The sequence below is a fragment of the Hippocampus bargibanti genome, linkage group LG07 (genome assembly GCF_051943395.1).
Source record: "Hippocampus bargibanti isolate YZ-2025 linkage group LG07, ASM5194339v1, whole genome shotgun sequence".
NCBI lineage: Eukaryota > Metazoa > Chordata > Actinopteri > Syngnathiformes > Syngnathidae > Hippocampus > Hippocampus bargibanti.
In genome coordinates, this window is record NC_142740.1 from 19,920,304 (window position 1) to 19,942,074 (window position 21,771).

General features: G+C 41.8%; 1 protein-coding gene across 3 annotated transcripts; it reads left to right on the forward strand.

Moving 5' to 3' along the window:
- Positions 1–333: 333 nt before the first annotated feature.
- Positions 334–21,680, forward strand: LOC148895742 (guanine nucleotide-binding protein subunit beta-4). 3 transcript variants are annotated; one of them, XM_088999943.1, is made up of 11 exons: positions 334–512; positions 1,662–1,853; positions 9,074–9,265; positions 10,498–10,536; positions 10,870–10,976; positions 12,581–12,644; positions 13,907–14,069; positions 14,991–15,057; positions 16,283–16,484; positions 18,188–18,404; positions 19,040–21,680. In XM_088999943.1, the coding sequence occupies exons 3-11, from the start codon at positions 9,209–9,211 to the stop codon at positions 19,144–19,146; spliced, it is 1,023 nt and encodes a 340-aa protein (XP_088856069.1). In that variant the 5' UTR covers positions 334–512; positions 1,662–1,853; positions 9,074–9,208; the 3' UTR covers positions 19,147–21,680. The 3 variants fall into 3 exon arrangements, with proteins under 3 accessions (XP_088856069.1, XP_088856068.1, XP_088856070.1); XM_088999942.1 differs by lacking the exon at positions 1,662–1,853; XM_088999944.1 differs by lacking the exon at positions 1,662–1,853 and having other exon boundaries at positions 353–455.
- The last annotated feature ends 91 nt before the right edge of the window (positions 21,681–21,771 follow it).

The following is a 21,771-nucleotide window of genomic DNA, read 5'->3' on the forward strand; positions in this document are numbered from 1 at the left end:
TGTTTTGTGTTGTAACTACTAGTTTTGTAAATTTAACATTTGCTTCCTGTATCCTGGTCTGTTCCCTTTTCACACGGGAGCTAACAGACTGTACCATTTTCCAATAGGGTGTACGTATATTATTTATGCAATTTTACTGCATTCTGGGAATTGGTCTTCCAGAATTTGGCTTGGAATCAAATTATTAATGTATCTATACCTGTGATGAATTCCGATTTATTGTGTGATTTCGTTGTTTGGGAAAACCTCGACACACATTTAAATGCAGACGCCCCTTCAGCGTAGGTTGTTGCCATGTTCCCACTTTCATGGGTGTGGTGATTAGCTCGCTTGGAGAAAAAAAAATTGTCAAATCTGGCCACAGTCAAGTAAGCTCCGGAGACAGGAAACCTCCGAAATTTGCTGTACGAAACTTCAATCACATCGAGGACTATGATCGTCGTGTGACCGACCTGGTACGCACTATTCGGGCGGACGAAAATATAAAGGGGAGGGAACATAGTGTTTTTCAGGTAAGGACGTGATGTCTTGTCTCCGAACGCCGTTGCCTTCGTTGTTTCCTGCTTCTCACTAGATACACTTTCATCTTGTCATAAAGCGAAAGAAAATGCATTTATACCATGAAGCAACTTGGTGTAAATGTCCCCACGATGCTATTGCCTTGTTTCTCTGTATTATTGTGTTTCTTCGACTCTATACAGGTTGCCCGATTGCAACCTGTCTAATAACACTCGTGGAGAAGTAAAACTCTACTACTGTACTGTAGATCCCTTAGTTACACATCGCATATTGTCTTACATGTACGAGCCCAACACACCGCGTCTCATTTTTTATCCATATTTGTTCACTATACCGGTGAGGCCATCCATCCAAACCTGCTAGGGTGGCCAAGATTTTTTGTGGTTGCACTGTGTTGCTTGAATGAGGCAATTCATTCATTTCATGGGTAAGTGTGCAATACCTGTACAATCCTTTAAATGCACACAGTACATGGTTCCCTTGATTAAAAATAATCAAAGTGATAGTTACTTAACGGGGACATTAAATGCTGTGAAAGTACAATTAGGTAATTTTGATTTTGTCTTATCGAGTGGGGGCGGGGGGTCCTCAACAAGTGGGTTGTGGACAACTGGCAAAAAATTGGCACGTGCAGTGGTGCCTTTTAGTATATTTTATCAAAACTAGAGTATCGAGACAAGACAATATGTCGGAAATAAAAATCACACAAAAACGTAATACAATGACGAAAGTGTGTTTTTTCCCTCGCCGTTATATTTGCGACAGAAACAAATTCTGCTATGTTGTGTTTGAAATACAGTAGTTCAATGAAAAAAATCTCAAATCCATGAAAGTTAGAAAGTAGAAGAACAAAGTATATCAATAAATGTAAAATATAAACGAAAAAGCATATTAAAAATAGATAGGGTTGCTCGGTAGTCAACTGGTTAGCACGCTGACTTCTCAGTGCAGAGGTACTGGGTTCAATTTCTGTGTGGCATTTGTATCTTTTCCCCAGGCCTGCGTTAGTTTTTTTCCGGGCACTCTGGTTTCGTCCCACATTCCAAAAACATGCATAGCAGACTGATTGAACACTGCAAATTGTCCCTAGGTGTGAATGTGAGCGTGCATGGTTGTTTATTTCTGTGTGACTTGACTTCCAGGGGCGCAGCCTTACCCCAGACGCATCCTGCCCTAGCGCGCTTCCCTTGGTGCCGTTTTTGTTCGATTGGCTGGCAACCAATTCAGGGTGTCCCCCGCTTACTGCCCGTAGACGGCTAGGACAGGTTCCAGCACCCCCTGTGACCGTACTGAGGATGAAACGGGTCGGAAAATGAAAAAAAAGGAAAGTGGAGGTGAGTCCAGGTTTTCAGGTCCATCTAATCAATAGGGTGACAGCAGCAGTATGGAGTCATACTTATTAAAAGAGACTTGTTCTCACAAGCAATGATAAATGTTACTTTTAAAAGAAAAAAAATAAAACTCACGAATAATGCTTAAACTATTACATTATTACTGATTACAGCAGTATTGACCTGACCTTGATCAAAAATCAAGAGTCCTACTTGTCAAAGACCCTTAAAGCAGTATGATTCATCTGTCTTGACTTACAAGTTGAATTTGTTCCTTCACCACGCTCTTCTCAAAACACTGGTAAACATTGTAACGATCAATTATCCGAAGGTCCGCCATGTTCAATCATTCCAAGATAAATTAGCTAATCCAAAATGAACCTTTTTATGTACGAACTGTTGTGAAGTCAGTTGTTTTTTTTCTTCCACCGTGCCATATCTTGGATTTTTGATCACAAGGCAAAACAAAATAAATGTCGGCTGATGCTCTTATTTCAAAAACTTGTGTGCTGAGTCACTTGTACTTAAAGGACAACCGACGTCTCCGGACAAGTTGTGTCCATAATTTGTAAAATGGCTTCAAATGACTTCTATTGAGCGTATTTTAATAAGTTTCCACCGCATATAGCTATATTTTACGTTTTAAGACTCGCTCTGAATATAGTTATATATTCATAACTGGATGTGTAACAAGAAAGCATATTCTCCGAATCTGAAGCCATTGTTTGGATTCTCTAGCAATGCAAGACGTCTTGGCGTGACGTCACGAACTGGGGACGGGACTTTCTGAAAATGCCCAATTCGCAGCTCAATTTTTTGCAGATTTTGTTTCTAAAATGTTATGCAAGAATAATAACTCAAGCCACGGTGGATCTTTACTCCAATGTGCCATCTAATACTGTTGCAGAGAATCAACAAACGGTGGTGGTCTTGTGCTTAACTCAAATGATAAATAAAAAATTCCAATTGAGGATCACTTTTTTTGTATCAACACCAATAACTGTCAGCAACACAAAATATTACATACTAAATCATAACAACGATGACCGTCCCGATCCAAACCACATGATCGAGAATCAGGGCCGCTCACTTGATTTTTTTTTTTTTCCAGCTGATCAATATCTGTTGAAAATTAATATATATTGTGGAATCTTTTGAAAATAGGGGTTTGCTTGAATTATTTGTTAAATGCTTCTGAGCCCATTTCTCATTTGGCATTAAGATGGCGGACATGCATTGTGTAATTATTTGTTTTACAGTAAAATCAGCCTGGGCGTGACAAACAGTTGGAAGAAAGTATATTTACCATTTACTTGCAATTATTAAATAGCTATAAAACTGTACACAGTCATCCTCTTAGGTGAAGGGTAGTTTGGATTTGACTCTACTAGAAATATCCCAGTGTATCTTATTTTTTCGTTTGACTCTGAGCTATTGCAGTACCTTTTGACAATCGGCACACTATGCCAACCCAGTCTGACAATGATGGTATTGTAATTGAAAGATAATAAATGGCAGTATTGTCATAGCAGCTGCCACGCAGTGGTCATTTCACAATGTCGCTATTGTTGGGATTCCTTCCAAGATTTTTTTTAAGGAGATCATAAACATTGAGCATAGTCATATTTATTTAGATCATGGTATGAAATGCAGAGGGTTGTGTCAGGAAGGGCATCCGACATAAAAGCTTTGCCAAAACAAAACAAACCTGTAAATCAAACCTCTGAAGATGGAGGACCGGTTACCAGCCAATCGAAGGGCACTCATTTACGAACAACATTTAGCGCCCACAATCACATTTGGGGACAATTTAGAATACTCTAGGTACCTACCATGCATGCTTTTGCAATGTGGGAGGTAACCGCAGTGCCCAGAGCAAACCCAGGCATGCATGGGAGAACATGCCAATTCAGCACAGGGACGTCGGAGCTGGAATGGAACCCTACACCTCTGCAGTGTGAGGCCACCATTTACCCGTTGCTGCCTCATGAAAAATCATGAAACGAAAAGGATATGTTTATTGCAATAATGTCATATAAGCCAATCAAGCAACAAAAATACATTTTAATTTTGGTTCATACGTTTACTGAGCACTATTAGTTATCTAAACACCAACTGAAAAAAATAAATATCTGATTAGTTACTCTGCATTCATAATTGTTTTCCGTTTGGTGTGATGAAACCGAAACAACGCACAGTGCCAGATAATTGGATGTTTGCCAAATAGAGGTGTGTTGACATTACGCACCATAAAGTCCACAAGCATATAATGGCTTACGAGAAGTGGCAACTCGCCTTACCGGAAAATTGACTCACTAGAAGCACAACAAGCATTTCTTCCATTCTCTGAATGTTTGAACTAGTCATGAACAGGTTATCTGAACGTGCATGTCTACACCCGGTTGATTTAACCTACTGTCACCAGTTTGTAACTGGCTCTGGCAATTTGTGAACTTCTATTTGATAATCGTGACAGACTCAAAGATCCTGACATATATATATATATATATATATATATATTATATATATATATATATATATATATATATATATATATATATATATATATATATATATATATTCTGTTGTTTGACTATCTTAAAGGACAACCGACGTCTCCGGAGTTGTGTCCATAATTTGTAAAATGGCTTCAAATGACTTCTACTGACCGTATTTTACAAAGATTCCACCGCATATAGCTATATTTTCCATTTTAAGACTCATGCTGAATATTACGGAAGTCTTGTTTTTGAGTTGGTGACGAGTCCGTACGTGACGTCACTGAAGGAACGACCCTGACCGAAAAAAGGACACATTGTAGCAGTCCTTCCATCACGTCAATGCTTGTTTGGTCTGAAAACCTCGTGTTGCACCAGAAAGAGCCATTAGAGGGCATCCAAGCTCCATGTAAGGAATTTATCAGCCTGTGGAAACGGGCTGATAAATTTGGTTCATACATTTACTGAGCACCGATGAGAAGGTTTCTTCAGCCGTCATCTGTACAAATTTGAAGGTTTCGGACGTTTCGCCTCCTATCCAAGAGGCTTCGTCAGCGAACTAAAGTCTGACTGGTCGTGTCGGCCCTATTTATATATCCCTAATGTCCAGACATGGTGGCGCCGGACACAGCTATGATAGGTCCCTACTCTCAGGTTGAGGGGGGCAGAGGACCCCTCCCTGTGGCCCCACTGATTGTTCCTACATTCCTGACTAACGACTGGCCTATTTGCCCCACTCCCACCGGTATCACCTCATCAGCTTTACGACCCTCATCATTTCATGAAAGAGCGCTAAAAACACAAGTCTTTAGGAAGGCTACGCACACTGACCAATACTTACTTTTTGACTCTAACCACCCTTTACAACACAAACTAGGAGTTATCAGAACCCTCCAGCATAGGGCTAAACTAATACCAACTAGCATTGAAGGTAGAGAAAAGGAGTCAAAACATATCAGGAGAGCACTCACTAACTGTGGGTACCCTCAGTGGTCATTCAACAAATGTCAGAAAGTAAGAATAGGGAATGAAACCAATAACTCTCAAGATACAAAAAGGAGAGGAGTAGCAGTACCTTACATTGCAGGAGTTTCTGAAAAATTACAAAGAGTCCTTTGGCAACATAAAATTCCTACCTATTTCAAACCGATAAACACGTTAAGGCAAAAATTAGTGCATCCAAAAGATAGGCTACCAAATGAAAAACAAAGTAATGTAGTTTATTCCATACATTGTAAGAATGAAAATTGTAAAGAGCAGTACATTGGGGCAATCAATCACAATCAGTGGGGCCACAGGGAGGGGTCCTCTGCCCCCCTCAACCTGAGAGTAGGGACCTATCATAGCTGTGTCCGGCGCCACCATGTCTGGACATTAGGGATATATAAATAGGGCCGACACGACCAGTCAGACTTTAGTTCGCTGACGAAGCCTCTTGGATAGGAGGCGAAACGTCCGAAACCTTCAAATTTGTACAGATGACTGCTGAAGAAACCTTCTCATTGATGGACCACTCCTGTACGACTGAGAGCTTACACAGACGTATTTACTGAGCACTATTAGTTATCTAAACACCAACTGGAAAAAATAAATATCTGATTAGTTACTATGCATTCATAATTGTTTTCCGTTTGGTGTGATGAAACCAAAACAATTCCTCCCAATGTTGCCTCAAAATGGCACGGAATAAATTCTTTAATCGATTGCAGACATGTATGCTTTCCTCTTCAGAACATGTTATGTGAATGATAATGTGAAAAACATCAGAAATTATTTTCATATTAATTTAATTTCCGTAAATAAATATGCCAAGCTACTGTCTGAACGTATTGCATAAAATGCTGTAGAGCAGAGGAGCCCATTACGTCGATTGACCGGTAGATCACCAGACCAGATTGGTCCCAAATCGATCAACATCCATTTTTTTGTCTTTGTTCAAGTTAGTAATATATTTTTGTGTTAATGTACACTGGACCCTAATCCTCCTATCAAATAAGTTTTAAAAAAATATAACTATAATAAAATGGGTAAATCTTTAACCTACGTCACAGAAAGTCCTCATCGCTGAGCAGTCTGCAATTGCAGCTTGTGATCTGAACTGTTGTGCTGTATCTTTTATCCTTAGCATTATTGTCATTCAGAGTTTGTTTCATGTAATATACACCAAGGGCACGGGCAAAGAATAGAAATGTAGAGGGCACAGGGAAGCACTTTAAAATGGTATGTGTGAGCTATGATAGTTAACCGGCTGTAAAAGTGTGTCCCATGGCTGCGTGACAGACTGTAGCTGCAAGAGTCTAGGTGCAATGAAATTTACCAATTTACAGTCAAAACCCAATGCCATTTTGGGAAGTGGAACATAGTGCCCTTTGGTCAGAGGTTACTTTAATAACCATTAATTCAACGAATGATGCACCTTTCACTGAACTCATGAGACATTTACAGCCTTGTTTACAGCATTTCTCAATGTAGCATCAATGTTACACATCTCTTTCCGTTTGATTCTTGAGTGAATTCTAAAATTTGTATTACTGCTTTTCCACTAATCTTCGAAACGGTCGTTTGAATGACATGCAGAGAGAGAGTGAGAGAGTGAGAGGAAGGAATTGCGTCAGCCGGGGGAGAGTCTGACGTCTTTCCTGGGCAGCTGAAACAATTTCATTGCTTGGCCGTGGTGACACGTCATTCCAGTCTGATACCTCCTGAGTGGGGAAAAGCCGATGCGTTCGAAAAGCAAGTTACAGAACTTGAAATGCAGCTTATGTGACAGTAACTGGGCTCCGTTCAGATCTACCCACGGTTTTAATCCAGAGAAATAAACTTCTTACTGCTGTATTTCCTGCAAGGAAGATATGGGGATGGATCAGCTATAATTGTTGAATTGTAGAAAGTAGAAATGAAAACGTTATCGCATTGAGTTGTCTTAAAGTGGAGAAGCACTTGCTAAGTGCTGTGTGACCCACATTCGGGCTCCCGAAGGTAAAGAACATACACATGGATAGACCCACCCGTTCATGTAAAGATGTACAGTCTGTCACCAGAAATGTTTAAGATAGAATGACTTACACTATGACATCCATCTTGTCCTATACATAAAGAGCCTTATTTGGACCAATTCTACTTGGTTGCCAGAAAATCAGGGCACACAAAGACAAACAACCATTCGCTCTCACACTCACACCTAGGGACAGTTTCGGGTGTTCAATCAGCCTACCAAGCATGTTTTTGGAATGCGGTAGGAAACCGAAAGACCTGGAGAAAACCAACGCAGGCCGGGGGAGAACATGCAAACTCCACACAGGGAGGCTGTGGTGGGACTTGAACCCGCGACCTTTGCACTGTGAAGTCGGCGTGCTAACCACTCGTCTACTAGCCTGCCTACTTCTAATTTAATGGCACTTATTCTTACCATGATCAGAGTTCACCTTTAAAGTTGGTGTGGTGAGAAAAATACAGTGTGACTTCACTATGCATTTAACACTCCCTTGATCATTGGAACATTACAATTCACACAATTGGGATTTTTGCGACTGATCACCAATCACAATTTTAAATCAACCAATCTCAAGATCCGGTAACATGATTGAGTGTTATGTCCTTTTAAATAGCTTGGTTTTTTGACTGTATAAACTTGTGGATTGTTTGCAGAGGACCAACAAAATTATTCTCAAGGATTTCTGCCTATGTTTAACAATCTTTTCCGAGCCCCAGGGAGGCAGATAAACAAGTGTGATTTTGATTATTCAATATTTATTTAACAAACAAGTTTGATTTTTGGTAAAAATGTGGAGCAGCTGTCAAATCATACAATACAAAAGGGAAAACTCTTTATTTTATCTTGTATTTATTTTAATGAAGAATGTAACTTGTGGGTTTGTTCATAGCTTCTGCCTGGCAGCCTGAAGGAAATTGTACTGCCACTGACAATGAATAGGTAAAGATAGAGCCTTGGTACAAAAGGTTGAATTTTTTAAAATATCCTCTATCAATAAACTCGATGCTCAATTGTCTTGGAGAAATTACCCATGAATATTGATGTATTTACTCTGCATGCAAATTATTGTATTAGACCTAAATCTCCGATCTTGTTTTGATCTAGAAATTGGTGTGTCATCTTAAATGCATGTTGACCGTCAGAGGCGAGCTACCTTCCGCGAATGAAGCTTCATGCAGGAAAAGCGACTATCTTCTTCCTGTATTATTTTTCTAACTATTATTTTGCCGTTTGGGCTTGGTATTGGGGTACCAGTTGTGACTCCTGAGAAATCTAAGTGCCACCTACGAGGCCATCGAAGTCGCACTGCCATCCAATCAGCAGACGCTTGGAGCAGTAAGATTTTACTCACGGACACGTGAGAACGTTTTCCAGGTTTGTGCTGTTCATACAAACGAGGTAGGCAGAAGAAGGAAGAAGGGCAGAAAAATGGCTACCTTTGTGAAAGGATGAAAGGTCTTACTCTTTTGCTCGCGAACTTGTATCGTATGTTGCAGTACAGTGCAACAACCCAAAATGCTCAGTGTGTGTTAAAGGTCAGAGTGGGTCTCATATGGCCTTTTTGAACCATGCTGGGGGTGTTTGAAGAGCCAGACCGCCCGCCAGGCCTCAGCCCTGCTCCACCCTTTGCTCCTCTCCAAACAGGATACAGTGCATTTGTTTGATGGAAGGATGAGTAACTTTGCATCTGTCTGCCGAATATTAACTGTTGCGCTCTCTTTTTCTTGCAGGCGTCGGCAGGCAAGAGAGTGGGGTTGTCCATCTCTGTCTGTCTTTGTGTGAGTGTGTGTATGCGAGAGAGTGTGTGGTTTCCTCACATAGTCAGCATTTAGTTTGGCTTGTGACCTGAAGACATCTGAGGCAAAATGAGTGAGCTGGAACAGTTGCGGCAGGAGGCAGATCAACTACGCAATCAGATCCGGGTATGACAATATCAAAGTCAAAAGTCAGCTTTATTGTCAAATATGCTAATATGCATGACATACAGCACAGATGAAATTACTGTCCTCTCGGACACAGCATGCAAGGCACTAATAATGACTTTAACAAACATAATAAACATGAAAATGCCAATTGGCCGGGTCAAGGGAGCCGCTACGTGTTCACGCGCCGCCATCTTGGGGAAAAAAAAAACAAAACAACAGAAATAAATAATATGACAACACAATGACACAGAGAGTCATTCATTCGCGAGAGTGGCTGCCTTTCCAGCAGTTCCTGTGTTTTGCTTGTCTACTTTCATTTCTTTCATAACTTTGCTGCTGTGAAATGTAAATTTCTCCACTGCGAGACAAATAAAGGCAAATCCAATACAATCCAATCCAATTCTTCAGGACTTGCTGTACCCTCTTTGTAATGACATGAAGCAGTTCTAGATGAAAGAGGAGAGGATCAAAGCATCCATTTCAGCAGTGGATCAGGGACGTCATGGTGGAATTTGCACGTCTACTACAAGATAAATGTTGAAAGCAAACACGAAGCTGTAGCATCCATTATCGAAAAGACATTGTCTCACATCTCCTGTCACACATAAATCCGCTTCAATTCCAAGCCGCGACAGTTCTACATACGCATCGGCGCACTGCGCTGACGCTCCTTCTTATCGCGGGCTCCTCAAGCCATGCATCCATCCAACCGCAGACTGTCCAATAGCACCGACCTTTCCGCTGAACAAAGCGGGGCTGTGTAGATGCTGCCCATTACAGGCGCAAAAAAACACAATGGCCCCAGAGCTGTCCAGCGATGACAGTCGAATGGCACAGTCATTCCTCTTATTCAAAAACACTACTAGCATATTCATGCTGCCGAAAGGCGCAACCGCACAGCACAGTCTCCTCCTTGATAATTGTCGTGGCAAAAAAATGCTGAAAAACAATCCGTATCCGTTCCACAGGACGCACAACAACACAAAGTGACAAAAGAAAACGCAATAAGACAAAAACAACAAAAAAAGCAAAGTTCATGAGAGCACTTGCTGACAGCTGCCTACTCAGGCGCCATCTTGTAAAAAAAATAAAATATTGTGTATAGTTAAATGCCCCGGTGCATTTATTTCAACCTCTGGAATGATCGACCCCTCTGCCCGCCTTTTTATTGTTTTGTACGCGGCGCACATGTTGGTGTTTAAAATTTTGTTTTTGTTTGCTCACCGCAGGATGCCAGGAAAGCCTGTAGTGACTCGACTTTGTCACAGGTAAGTCGAAGTCTAGAAAAAACACTGCACTCCATAATCATTTGCACAACTTGTTAAGATGTTATTTACCTTAAAAAATGGATCGATGGATCATGAACTTGTAATGTGAGAACATGACAGCATGTGGGACAAAAAGGCATGCGCAGTAGTTGTATTATGATTTGATTTATTTGGCGACGTGGACTCGGGTGTTTGATTCTGATTCCTGATGGGCTGTTAACCTCCATTGTTGATAGATAGAGTTTTAATGCACCATTATTGTAGAATCCAGTGGTGTGCGTTTTGTGTAATAAATGTGTGTAACAACTGACACTCCTTCCTGTGTTTTGGCAGATCACAGCTGGTCTGGACTCAGTGGGCCGGATACAGATGCGGACGCGACGCACTCTCAGGGGCCACTTGGCCAAGATCTATGCAATGCACTGGGGGAGTGACTCCAGGTAGTGTAGTTCTTCATCAGACTAAGCAAATAAGGTTTTAGCAAATACTCATCCAACCTATTGTGTTTATATGCACAGCACATTTGAACCCACTTATATTTTATGAATGTCTTGGGTGTGTGTCATGTGATAATTACAGTACATGTATCAGTATTTTTGTCTCTTTGTACAGTATGTGTCTTAAACCTTTCTCTGTCCATCTCTCTCTCCCAATGCGATGCACTGGGCCAGTGACGGCAGTCCCAGGTGTGGGGCTATGTCGAGCTGCTACCGCTACTTCTACTAATAAGACTAATACCACCATAAGTGAATGACACGGGCACCTCCACTTTTACTTATGAGCATACACTTACCTTCTCATTCCTGTCACACCGGTGGTGCTTGCCGTGCACGGACAGCGGCATCAAGCACAGTTTGCTGCATACCACCTTCCAGATGCAGTTTGATAACTTTTCCAATACTTGAAGGATTCAGAAAGAGTCACAGACTAAACTGGTGGTCAAACTGTGTTTGTGCACATGGACTTTCCACATCATAAAAAGCAGACTAATTACGTTTTTAACACCTGCACCAAGAATGATTATTTTTACATGTGCATGTCGCCCCCACAGAGGCTTTTTATTTTTTGATGTGCATTCTGGGAGAATTCTTCAACCTTAACATTTTTATCGCAGGCAAATGTACTCTCTATTTTTAACATTATATGTATGGTTGAGATGACAGTTTATCCAGCATGTGTGCACCCCCTGTGCGATCCAGCAGGGAGTTTATTTTGTACACAGCTGACTTTTGTGCTCGGTGGCTCCCCGCTTGATTGTAGCACATCCCCATCAAGCCACTTCCTATCCCGAGAGCAGGAAACATTCGGTCGGGGTGTTTCCACATTTGCACTACTTCGGCATTGCTCTTTCTCCTCGAGTTCTCTCCGCCCTTCTCTTTTTTCTTCCTCCTCTAGAATTCTCATATTTGCAGTTTATTTATTTATTTTGCTTGTGGGCGGCCCGGTCGTCGAGTGGTTAGCATGCCGACTTCACAGTGCAGAGGTTGTAGTTCAAGACCCGGTCCAGCATCCCTGTGTGGAATTTTCATGTTCTCACCGGGCCTGCGTGAGTTTTCTCCGGGTCCTCCAGTTTCCTCCCACATTCCAAAAACATGCATGGCAGGCTGATTGAACACTCCTAATTGTCCCTAGGTGTGAGTTCGAGCGCGGATGGTTGTTGGTCTCTGTGTGCCCTGCGATTGGCTGGCAACCAATTCAGTGCACCTCCACCTAATCTAATGCCCGAAGACTGCTGGGATAGGCTCCAGCACCCCAGTGACCATAATGAGGATTAAGCGGTCTGGAAAATGGATGGATGGATATTTTGCGTATTCCCCCCAGATCCCTCATCAAGATTCTATTGTGAATAATATTATATGAAGCAGGACTGAGAAAAAAAGGGAACACAAGATGGGTGCATTCTGCCAGTACACTTTACATTTTGTCTACCCAGAGCACGCACAGTGTCTGCCTGTCAACGCTTTGAAATCACCAGATGCATGCACCATAGTACAATGTATGTACAATGCATGGACACAATGCCTTTTTTTCCCTTTTACTCTAGGCTTCTTGTCAGTGCCTCGCAAGATGGAAAGCTTATCATCTGGGATAGTTACACCACAAATAAGGTCAGAAAACTGTCCAACTTAACTGAGAACACCCTAAAATGTACTGTATTTTCCGGTGTATAAGGCGCACCGAAAAGGCTTAATTGTCTTCAAAAGATGAACCCGCGCCTTAAATGGTTGAGCGTCTTATATGTGAAGTAGTATTGAGCAACTACTTTCATGAGCCACGACTCAATGTCCCCCTGTAGAAGAAAAAAAGTAGGGGTGCTTATAATGGGATGTGCCACATATATGGAAAACTTTTTGAAACATGTCATTCATTGAATGTGCGCCTAGTATATGAAAAGGAGATGGTGGTGGACTTCTGCAGGAAACAATCGTCACCTGCACCATTGAACATCCAGGGTTCGGACATTGAGAGGGTGACCTCCTACAAGTACCTGGGTGTTACTCTCAACAATAAACTGGACTGGACAACAAACACGGATGCCCTAATCAAAAAGGGACAGAGTCGCCTCTTCCTCCTCAGGAAACTGAGGTCTTTTGGAGTTCAGGGGTCACTCCTAAAGACTTTCTATGACTCTGTGGTGGCATCAGCCATCCACTATGGCATTGTCTGCTGGTCAAGCAGCATCACCACCCGGGACAGAAAAAGACTGGAGCGCTTTGTCAAGCGGGCCAGTTCTGTCGTGGCTGCTCACTGGACTCTCTAGAGGAGGTGGGCAACAGACGGACGCTAGCTAAACTAAAAGCTATGACGGACAGCCCCTCCCACCCCCACCTGCCCATCCTGACAGCTCTGGGTAGCTCCTTTAGCCAGAGACTATTACACCCGCGCTGCAAGAAGGAGCGGTACCGCCGCTCGTTCCTACCGACTGCTGTCAGGCTTCACAATTCCCAATGATCACATGTGAAAAAAAACAAAAACAAAACTGGACACTTGTAAATATGGGTTGTTGCAATATATCTAAATGCATTTCTTGATTCTGCACTATGTACAGTCTTGTTTATAGAACGGTTTTTGCACATCTACATTTGCACAGTATACAGTTGACATTTTTATTTTGTTATGCTTAGAATATCTTGTTTTCTATCCTTTCACTCCCACCCCAACCCCATCCCTCTTCAATTGCTGCTGTGGACTGCAAATTTCCCCATTGCGGGACGAATAAAGGTATTCTGATTCTGATTCTGAAAAAGGTCTGACAATACACCATCCATTGGGTTGCGCCTTATACACCGGAAAATACGGTATTTAACCATTCATGCCTTTTAACAATTTCTCGGCAGTGTTAACATAAAAAGGTGGTTGCCATCCACAGATGCATGCCATCCCCCTGCGCTCTTCCTGGGTAATGACGTGCGCCTATGCTCCCTCTGGGAATTACGTGGCCTGTGGTGGCCTGGACAACATCTGCTCCATATACAACCTGAAGACCCGCGAAGGCAGTGTGCGTGTCACCCGGGAGTTACCAGGTCATACAGGTGGGCATAACAACGGTCTGCATTCTTGTGGAGGAGCATCGGAAAACACTCCGTGTTAGATGATCGAGGGTTAAAAAAATAATACACATCTCTGATTGGAGGTCAATGAGAGAGACGTCTTTAGTTACTGATATATACTTTGATTAGGTAAACAACTCTTTCTGTACTTTGGTCATGTCAGTGTGTCAGAGATATGACAGACAGACACCGTGGACAGAGACTCAGAACCAGAAAGATTGTCCCCACTGCCGGCAGGAGACGCAGTCATCAGATGACATACGTCTGAATTCTGCGCCCCTCTGCCAAGCTATTTATTGAGAGTATATGTAAATTACAGTGATATATTAGTAAACATAGTTTTCTTGATTTGCATACCACGCCTCTGGGCGTTCTGAGCAACAACAGATGTAAGCAGTAAAACATATACATTTTAATTGGTTGTCTTTTCCATGAACTGATAAGTTTGTAATCTGGCGCTTGTGCAGGATGTTTAAGCCGTAAATAACTCCGGTGAAAAAGGAGTATCTCAAGCCCTAAATTCTGTGCAAGGCCGGACCTTCTAGAATCTTGATGGAGACGACGGTTCATCGTGCCGTATCAGATTTACTGTGGCCATCTGCGCTTTGACTGTAGGCCCATTGTTTAGTTGGTCAGCAAAGCACGGCACTTTTAAACATGATAAATTATTATTCTCCATCACAGTGTTTATCATATGTGAGTATTATTGCAATACTATATAGCCTATATAACCGGATAAATATGCTTGGACAATAATGATTCTGAGGCAACTGAAATGTTAACATCTGGGTCTCATGTCATTGTCAACTGTTTGTTGTGCCGAGTTACACACGCACAAGTGTGGTCAGAGCAATGTAATCATGAGTCATGGTGTCGGTGATCCATGAAAATCTCTTCTTTCAGGTTATTTGTCCTGTTGTCGTTTCTTGGATGACAACCAGATACTGACCAGCTCTGGAGACACCACCTGGTGAGTGTTAATCTACTTCCTGATGTTCCATGCATAAATCTATTTTTCATGAAAGGGTGCATAAAATAGCAATTTGATTTGTGGTATCAGACTCCCGCTCTATGTTGCATATTACAAGGTATTTGATAACTGTCAAGCATAATGTGGAAATGAAGCGGCCATGTCTGTTGCCTAATAATAATAATAATAATACATTTCATTTATAAGCGCCTTTCAAAACTCTCAAGGACACCTTACAGTCACAGGATATTTTTTCTGCAGGTGAGCAGCGGCAGACACACGTGCCTTATACTTGACACCAGTTATAGCTATAGATTCTTATGAAAGAAATGATGCTGTCAAGCTATTTACTTCAATATATTTACATGTATGAAATAGTAGATTCAAAAGCTACATAAAAGGAGGGAATAACAGAATATATCCTTGAATTTAATTTGACCTTTCCGGCCTTTTTAACATGTGTAAACGCCCCCCCCCTCCCCCCGCCTCCAAAAAAACGGGGTTTGGGAGGGGTTTAGAGAGGGGTTTAGAGAGTCCTTGAAAAACGACTTCTGGGCAGCTTACAGGAAATTCTGGTCCACAATCCGACATTTTGTAAGGCGTTTATAAATGAAATGTATTATTATTAGTATTATTATCATCATCATTTTAGGAGGGCAAAGCAGTACCTTATTAACATTACGTAAAGTGGAGATGGGGTGCTGCAGACCTCAACTCGAGACACCGGTTACTACTCAATTGCACTGATGGGCATTCCAGTGAGGTGGACTGTCCCACGTCTCTAGGGCTGAATTAACTGAGGTGCTCAAAAAGCTCCTTGTGGGTGAGATCCGCCTGGAATTCCTAAAGGCTCTCTGCATGTTGTGGGGCTGTCTTGGTTGACACACCTTTACAACTTCGCATGCATGGACATTGGGGTAGTGCTTCCGTCAGAAGGGCGATCGAAGGGTGTGTCCCAAATATCAGAGCAACCACACTCCCAGAACTGAGAATTCATGTATTTATGTAAAATACCATATGTAATGCAAGTTTTCCCTTTTTTATTGTTTAACAATTGACCAAATGATAAGCCCGCACAGGGTCACAAAAATCAAGGATGAAATTCAATTTCACAATTGAAACCAAAACTGGGATCCACTATGAAGATTGTCTCATCCAATACTTCAGAATGTGACTTAATGAACATGCAGTGCACTGTCACCCATAAACACTCTTGCCCTTTCAGCGCGTTGTGGGACATAGAGACAGGCCAGCAGGCCACAACATTCACTGGCCACACGGGGGATGTGATGAGCTTGTCTCTCAGCCCGGACTCCAAGACCTTTGTGTCTGGAGCCTGTGACGCCACCTCCAAACTGTGGGACATTCGTGACGCCATGTGCAGGCAGTCTTTCACTGGCCATGTTTCCGACATCAATGCTGTCACTGTGAGTCATGCACGCACACACACACACACACACACACACACACACACACACACACACACACACACACACACACACACACACACACACACACACACACACACACACACACACACACACACACACACACACACACACACACACACACACACACACAGGAAATTCTTAAAGGACAACCAACACCATTTTTTTGTTTCCTAAATTACATCAGAAAAACGATTATAGCATCTAAAATACCCAAAACACGCAGGCCGATATTTTTAGTCAAAGGCAAAACACCAATAAAATGACTTAGTGTGCTAAAACTGCTAAAAAATGAGTTGCGAATTGGGCATTTACAGAAAGTCCCGCTTCCAGTTCCTGACATCACGCCAAGACGTCTTGCCTTGCTCGAGAATCAAAACAATGGCTTCAGATTCGGAGAAGATGCTTTCTTGTTACTCATCCAGTTATGAATATGATTGAAGTAGTTCTGAAGAATAAAGTATAAATGTTTGCAATCGATTAAAGAAGTTCTTCTGGGTCATTTTGAGGCATCAGGACTGATGTGTAGTTTCCCAGAAACTGCAGAAGATGGCGCCCAAGCTCCGTTGGAAAATGGCTGATTTGTCTGCTGGGAATTTGTGTCAGCGAATATCAAATAGTTGTCTTGGTGCAACACACAACGATTCACCATCGTGTTATTTATGTGTTTTCCTTCTAATTTCGCCATCTACGCGGATCAACACGATGTTTTCAGACCAAACAAAGTACCACAAAATGCATTGTGTGTCGCTTTCCCGGTCAGGGCGTTCCCTCCGTGATGTGACATCAGAAATCATCACCAACTCAAAAACAAGACTTCCTGAATATTCAGCGCGAGTCTTAAATCGTAAACTATAGCTATATGCGGTGGAATCTTTAAAATACTCTCAGTACAAGTCATTTGAAGTGATTCTAAAAATTATGGACACAACTTGTCCGGAGGCGTCGGTTGTCCTTTAATGAAAATGGTTCATGTGGTGTTTTCTTTTCTTGTTTGCCTTATATTACCTTTAGGTTTAAGACTTATAAATTATGTATAATTGTCCACTTTTTGTAATAAGGTCACGGGATTCTATTTCATGCAAACATACAGCAATTAAATAATTGAATGCAATGTAAAGAATAAATGTGTGCATCGTGATCATTCACCAGACACGGTTATCGATGCTCTATCTGGAGTGAGCACCTTGGCTACCTTGGGTTGTACCATTGTAACCAAATCACTAATTTGTCATGATTCAATCATAATTTAAATGGTAATCTGTCAGAGCTACTGCTGTGATTGACCCAAAAAAAGATAGGTGAACTGGGCATAATGTAAAATGTACCTCCCCTGCAGCATAATTGGTAGAGTAACATGGTGTGAGGACACTGGTTCCGTCAGGGATACAATCATGACTCACGGCCCCTTATAACTTGTTGTTTTTTTAATTTGAGATAATGACATGGTGAGGAACCAAGACATATTTTCCCCCCATATGACACTAAACCTCTGCATGTGGATAAACAATTAATGAAGATGCAGATTAAGAGAATTTGTTAATTTTGCACAAACACTATTCTGGTGCGACAATGAGGGGACTTTCAACTTGAAGTAAACCATGTGTTCTGTAAACTATTGTGATGGATCCCAAAAAAAATCTTCAAATCATTTGATTTGCCCGTTTTCATCCGTTCTGCAGTTTTTCCCCAATGGCAATGCCTTTGGCACCGGCTCAGATGACGCAACCTGCAGGCTCTTTGACCTGCGTGCTGACCAGGAGTTGATGATGTACAGCCATGACAACATCATCTGCGGCATCACATCCGTGGCTTTCTCAAAGAGCGGACGTTTGCTGCTGGCCGGCTACGACGACTTCAACTGCAACGTCTGGGACACTCTGAAAGGCGAACGGGCAGGTATGTGGAACTTTTTCACAGGCCGGACCACGTTAGAATGTATAGCTATAATGTGAAGTGCAGGATTTGCACTGACTAACCTCGCAACAAGGAAAAGTTAAGTATGGGTGGTGTTTTTTTATTCATTAATATTTCTAAGATTCAGTACGATACAAGGTGACAGCAAATGACTGCAAAATGTGTGTATGGTGGCTTCACATTAAGATGTGTTCTTTGTTTTGTTTTAAACAAGAAATTGACTTGTTTTGACTTGTGTGCTGGACCTGGTATAACATTTTGAATTAAACACTAATTCTTTTTCATTCAAGTTTGTTTGTGGGTGTTTTAATAAAAAACGGTTTCTGACTTTCTTTGGCTCAAATCAAGAAGTGATTATAGCATGGTTACATATGTGTCACGCTCTGTTTTAGGTTGAATTTGGTCTCGTGCAAACACTGTTATTGCTTTTGTTACATGACCGGAGAACAAGCGAGACCTCACATGAAGTGAGACAGCTCAGTGTGGAAGACTATGTTGCTATATTTTGTGATCCTTTGAGTTACTGTTATTAGCAATGCATTGAGCAGCGTTTTGTTGTGGTGTTGAAGACTTCTGGAGATCGCGAAACCTTAACTTCCTTATTGTTTGTCACGCAGGCGTGCTCGCCGGCCATGACAACAGGGTGAGCTGCTTGGGTGTCACGGAGGACGGCATGGCTGTGGGCACCGGGTCCTGGGACAGTTTCCTGCGGATCTGGAACTAAATGAAGCCAACCTCCTCTGGGCTGTCCTCCATCAGCACGTGAATTAACACCCCCTGCCTCCTACCTTGCCGCCATCCACCACACCATCCTTCACGTAACCTAACTTGACTCCTGCAGGGCTCAAGCTGAAGGAGTCAAACACGGTGTAGCCCTTGAAACAATCTTTTTGCCTTTTGTTCCCCCGACACACCAACCTGAATATTTTCAAGTAGTCCAATCAAAAACAGTCAAGGGATAAATTGCTACAACAAACAAAAACATCATCTCTAATTACGCGTGCCATTTGTAAATTTATATATAAAAAGACAGTATATATGTAAAGGTGCGTGTGTGTGTGTGTGTGCATATATGCATCATGTATGCATATGTAATGTTTATATTTTTAATTTTCAATATTTTTTTTCTTAATCACATTAAGCTTTCGCGTTTTCTTTCTACTAATTGCCATTATGACCCAAGCATGTGGCATCAAACTCTCGGGCTGTGCTCCGGGCAGAGGTGCTTTGCAGAAAACGTGCTAATTAGTGACGGTGGCCACCGCAAGTGTCCCTGTAAATGCCCGATGATATTTAGTGGAAGAGGAACATGTTTCGAGGGAGTTGGCAGTCTAGTCAATGGAGAGCCGTGAGACTCCAAATGTGCCACAACAAACCAAGTGATGTTGATTGCTTCTCCTTAATCACAAGAATGTATATGTCAAGTACAGTACGTTTGCGGTAAGGACAAGTGAATGAAAATGCACAATTAAAAATTAAAATGGAGCAAGTACAATAGAAACAAATTGGCTCAAGCGCATCCGTAATCAGTAAAAAACAAAAATGGTTAATAATTCCCCAGAGCACCCCTGATGATCTCTCCCGTCACAACAGTGTGCTATGGCACGCTGGCTGGGAATCGCTGGCAAATTATTGATACTCCACTGCAAGAGAAAGCAAATTGTCAGAGAGGTGTGAGAGACTGGACCTCATTCTTACCCACCCCAAAACATTGTTCCCCTTCAAGTATTCTTTTTGACAGTTAGAATGGAATTGTAGGACATGTTAGGCTCCGTTTGAGAAAGCCTGCCACCTGAAATGGTGCTTTTGCTACTCAAGTCAACACTCACCAACATCCTCGAGACGTTAGGCAGTGTTTGGGGAAAGCTTTGCCTGTGGAGCACACATAGTGACGTGGACAACCACCAACAAGGATTGCAGCCATTCTTGGAGACTTTTTCTAAGAAAACAAATGAAGGAATATCAAAGAACTGCCAGGACCTCAATAAAGTATGGTGCCGCATTACCCTCCCCCCGAGCCCCCCAAAAAAGCTTGGAGCATTTCCTGTATTGTCTGTTTAGTTTCGTAACCCATATTTGTGAACTCTTATTACTACCGTGGAGAGAAATACGAAGGAATGCTTTCACAAACTGCAGTTTTAACAACTGAGCATGTGGCGTCACTTCCAACAGGAACCTATCTGAAAGAATATGTATAATAATTGTTTCGATAACAGAATTTTATCATAAGTTAGCATTGGTATGGCACCAAATGGTAGGAGGATCCCAACCTGTGATTTCCACACAAAAAAATGCCCAATTTTGCTTCTTCGGTGGCTTGTACCAAGCAGAGCTTCTCAACTGGTCTCCGCCAGTTTTTACATGGCCACTTTTATACTTTGCGAACCCAAGACATAAAGTCATCCTTGCTCAATTTGGGTTCAAAAATATCACATACACTGAAATAATGATGGCATCCAAATTTTCTCACAAATGCACACGGTGAAATATGGTACTTAAATGTAATTGAGGCCACAATTGTAAAAAAAAAAATTATTGTTGAGCTAGGCTTGACCTGAGTGTTGTCATTTTTAAAATGAATCTACAAAAATCGACCTTTAAAATAACCCGGCTCATTTATTTTTGCCTCTAACCAAGAGTGATGATGAATTTAAGAATTTTCTATCAATCTCTTATCAAGTTTTGCAGCCAGTCGAGAAGCACTGCAGTCTTAAAAAAACAAGCTTGACATGGAGTTGTTGGACCTATCATATGTCATCTCAGGTGCCTGTGTCTAAACATTGGACACTTTCTGCCTTACATCCGCCTCCACCATCACCACGAAGCAAAGTCTCGAATAGAGGCACTTGTACTTTTCCACTGGCCCACTTGAAGCACACGGTTACACTCGTGAACACTTAGGCGCACTTATAGTCAACAAACACGAGCCTGCGCATAATTAATTTGACTTCAACGTTTTGGTACAATATTCTGTTTTACGCTTTGTGACAATTCATTAAGATTCAGTTAATGGTCATACAATGATTCTATAGCCACCTCGCGTGCGGCTGTGTGGCTGTTTGTTTGCATTAATGCAATGGTTGTCAAAGTTTATTTCACTATCACCTAAACATGTAGTTGGTAAGCAAGAACAAGAAAGGTTTTGCTCCGAAAAAGGCGATTTTAAATTTAAGTACATCTGAATGCTGTGTATGAAATGTGCAAAATCAATAAAGCTGCCTTGCCTTGAGGTTTTGGCAGTGACTCGCGTCGACTATACTTTGAGGATCACTGCATTGTTTTTTGTCTGAATAGAATGTGAACGTAATAGTTATCTTGGGAATCTCTGAGGTGTCTGGTGTGATGTGTG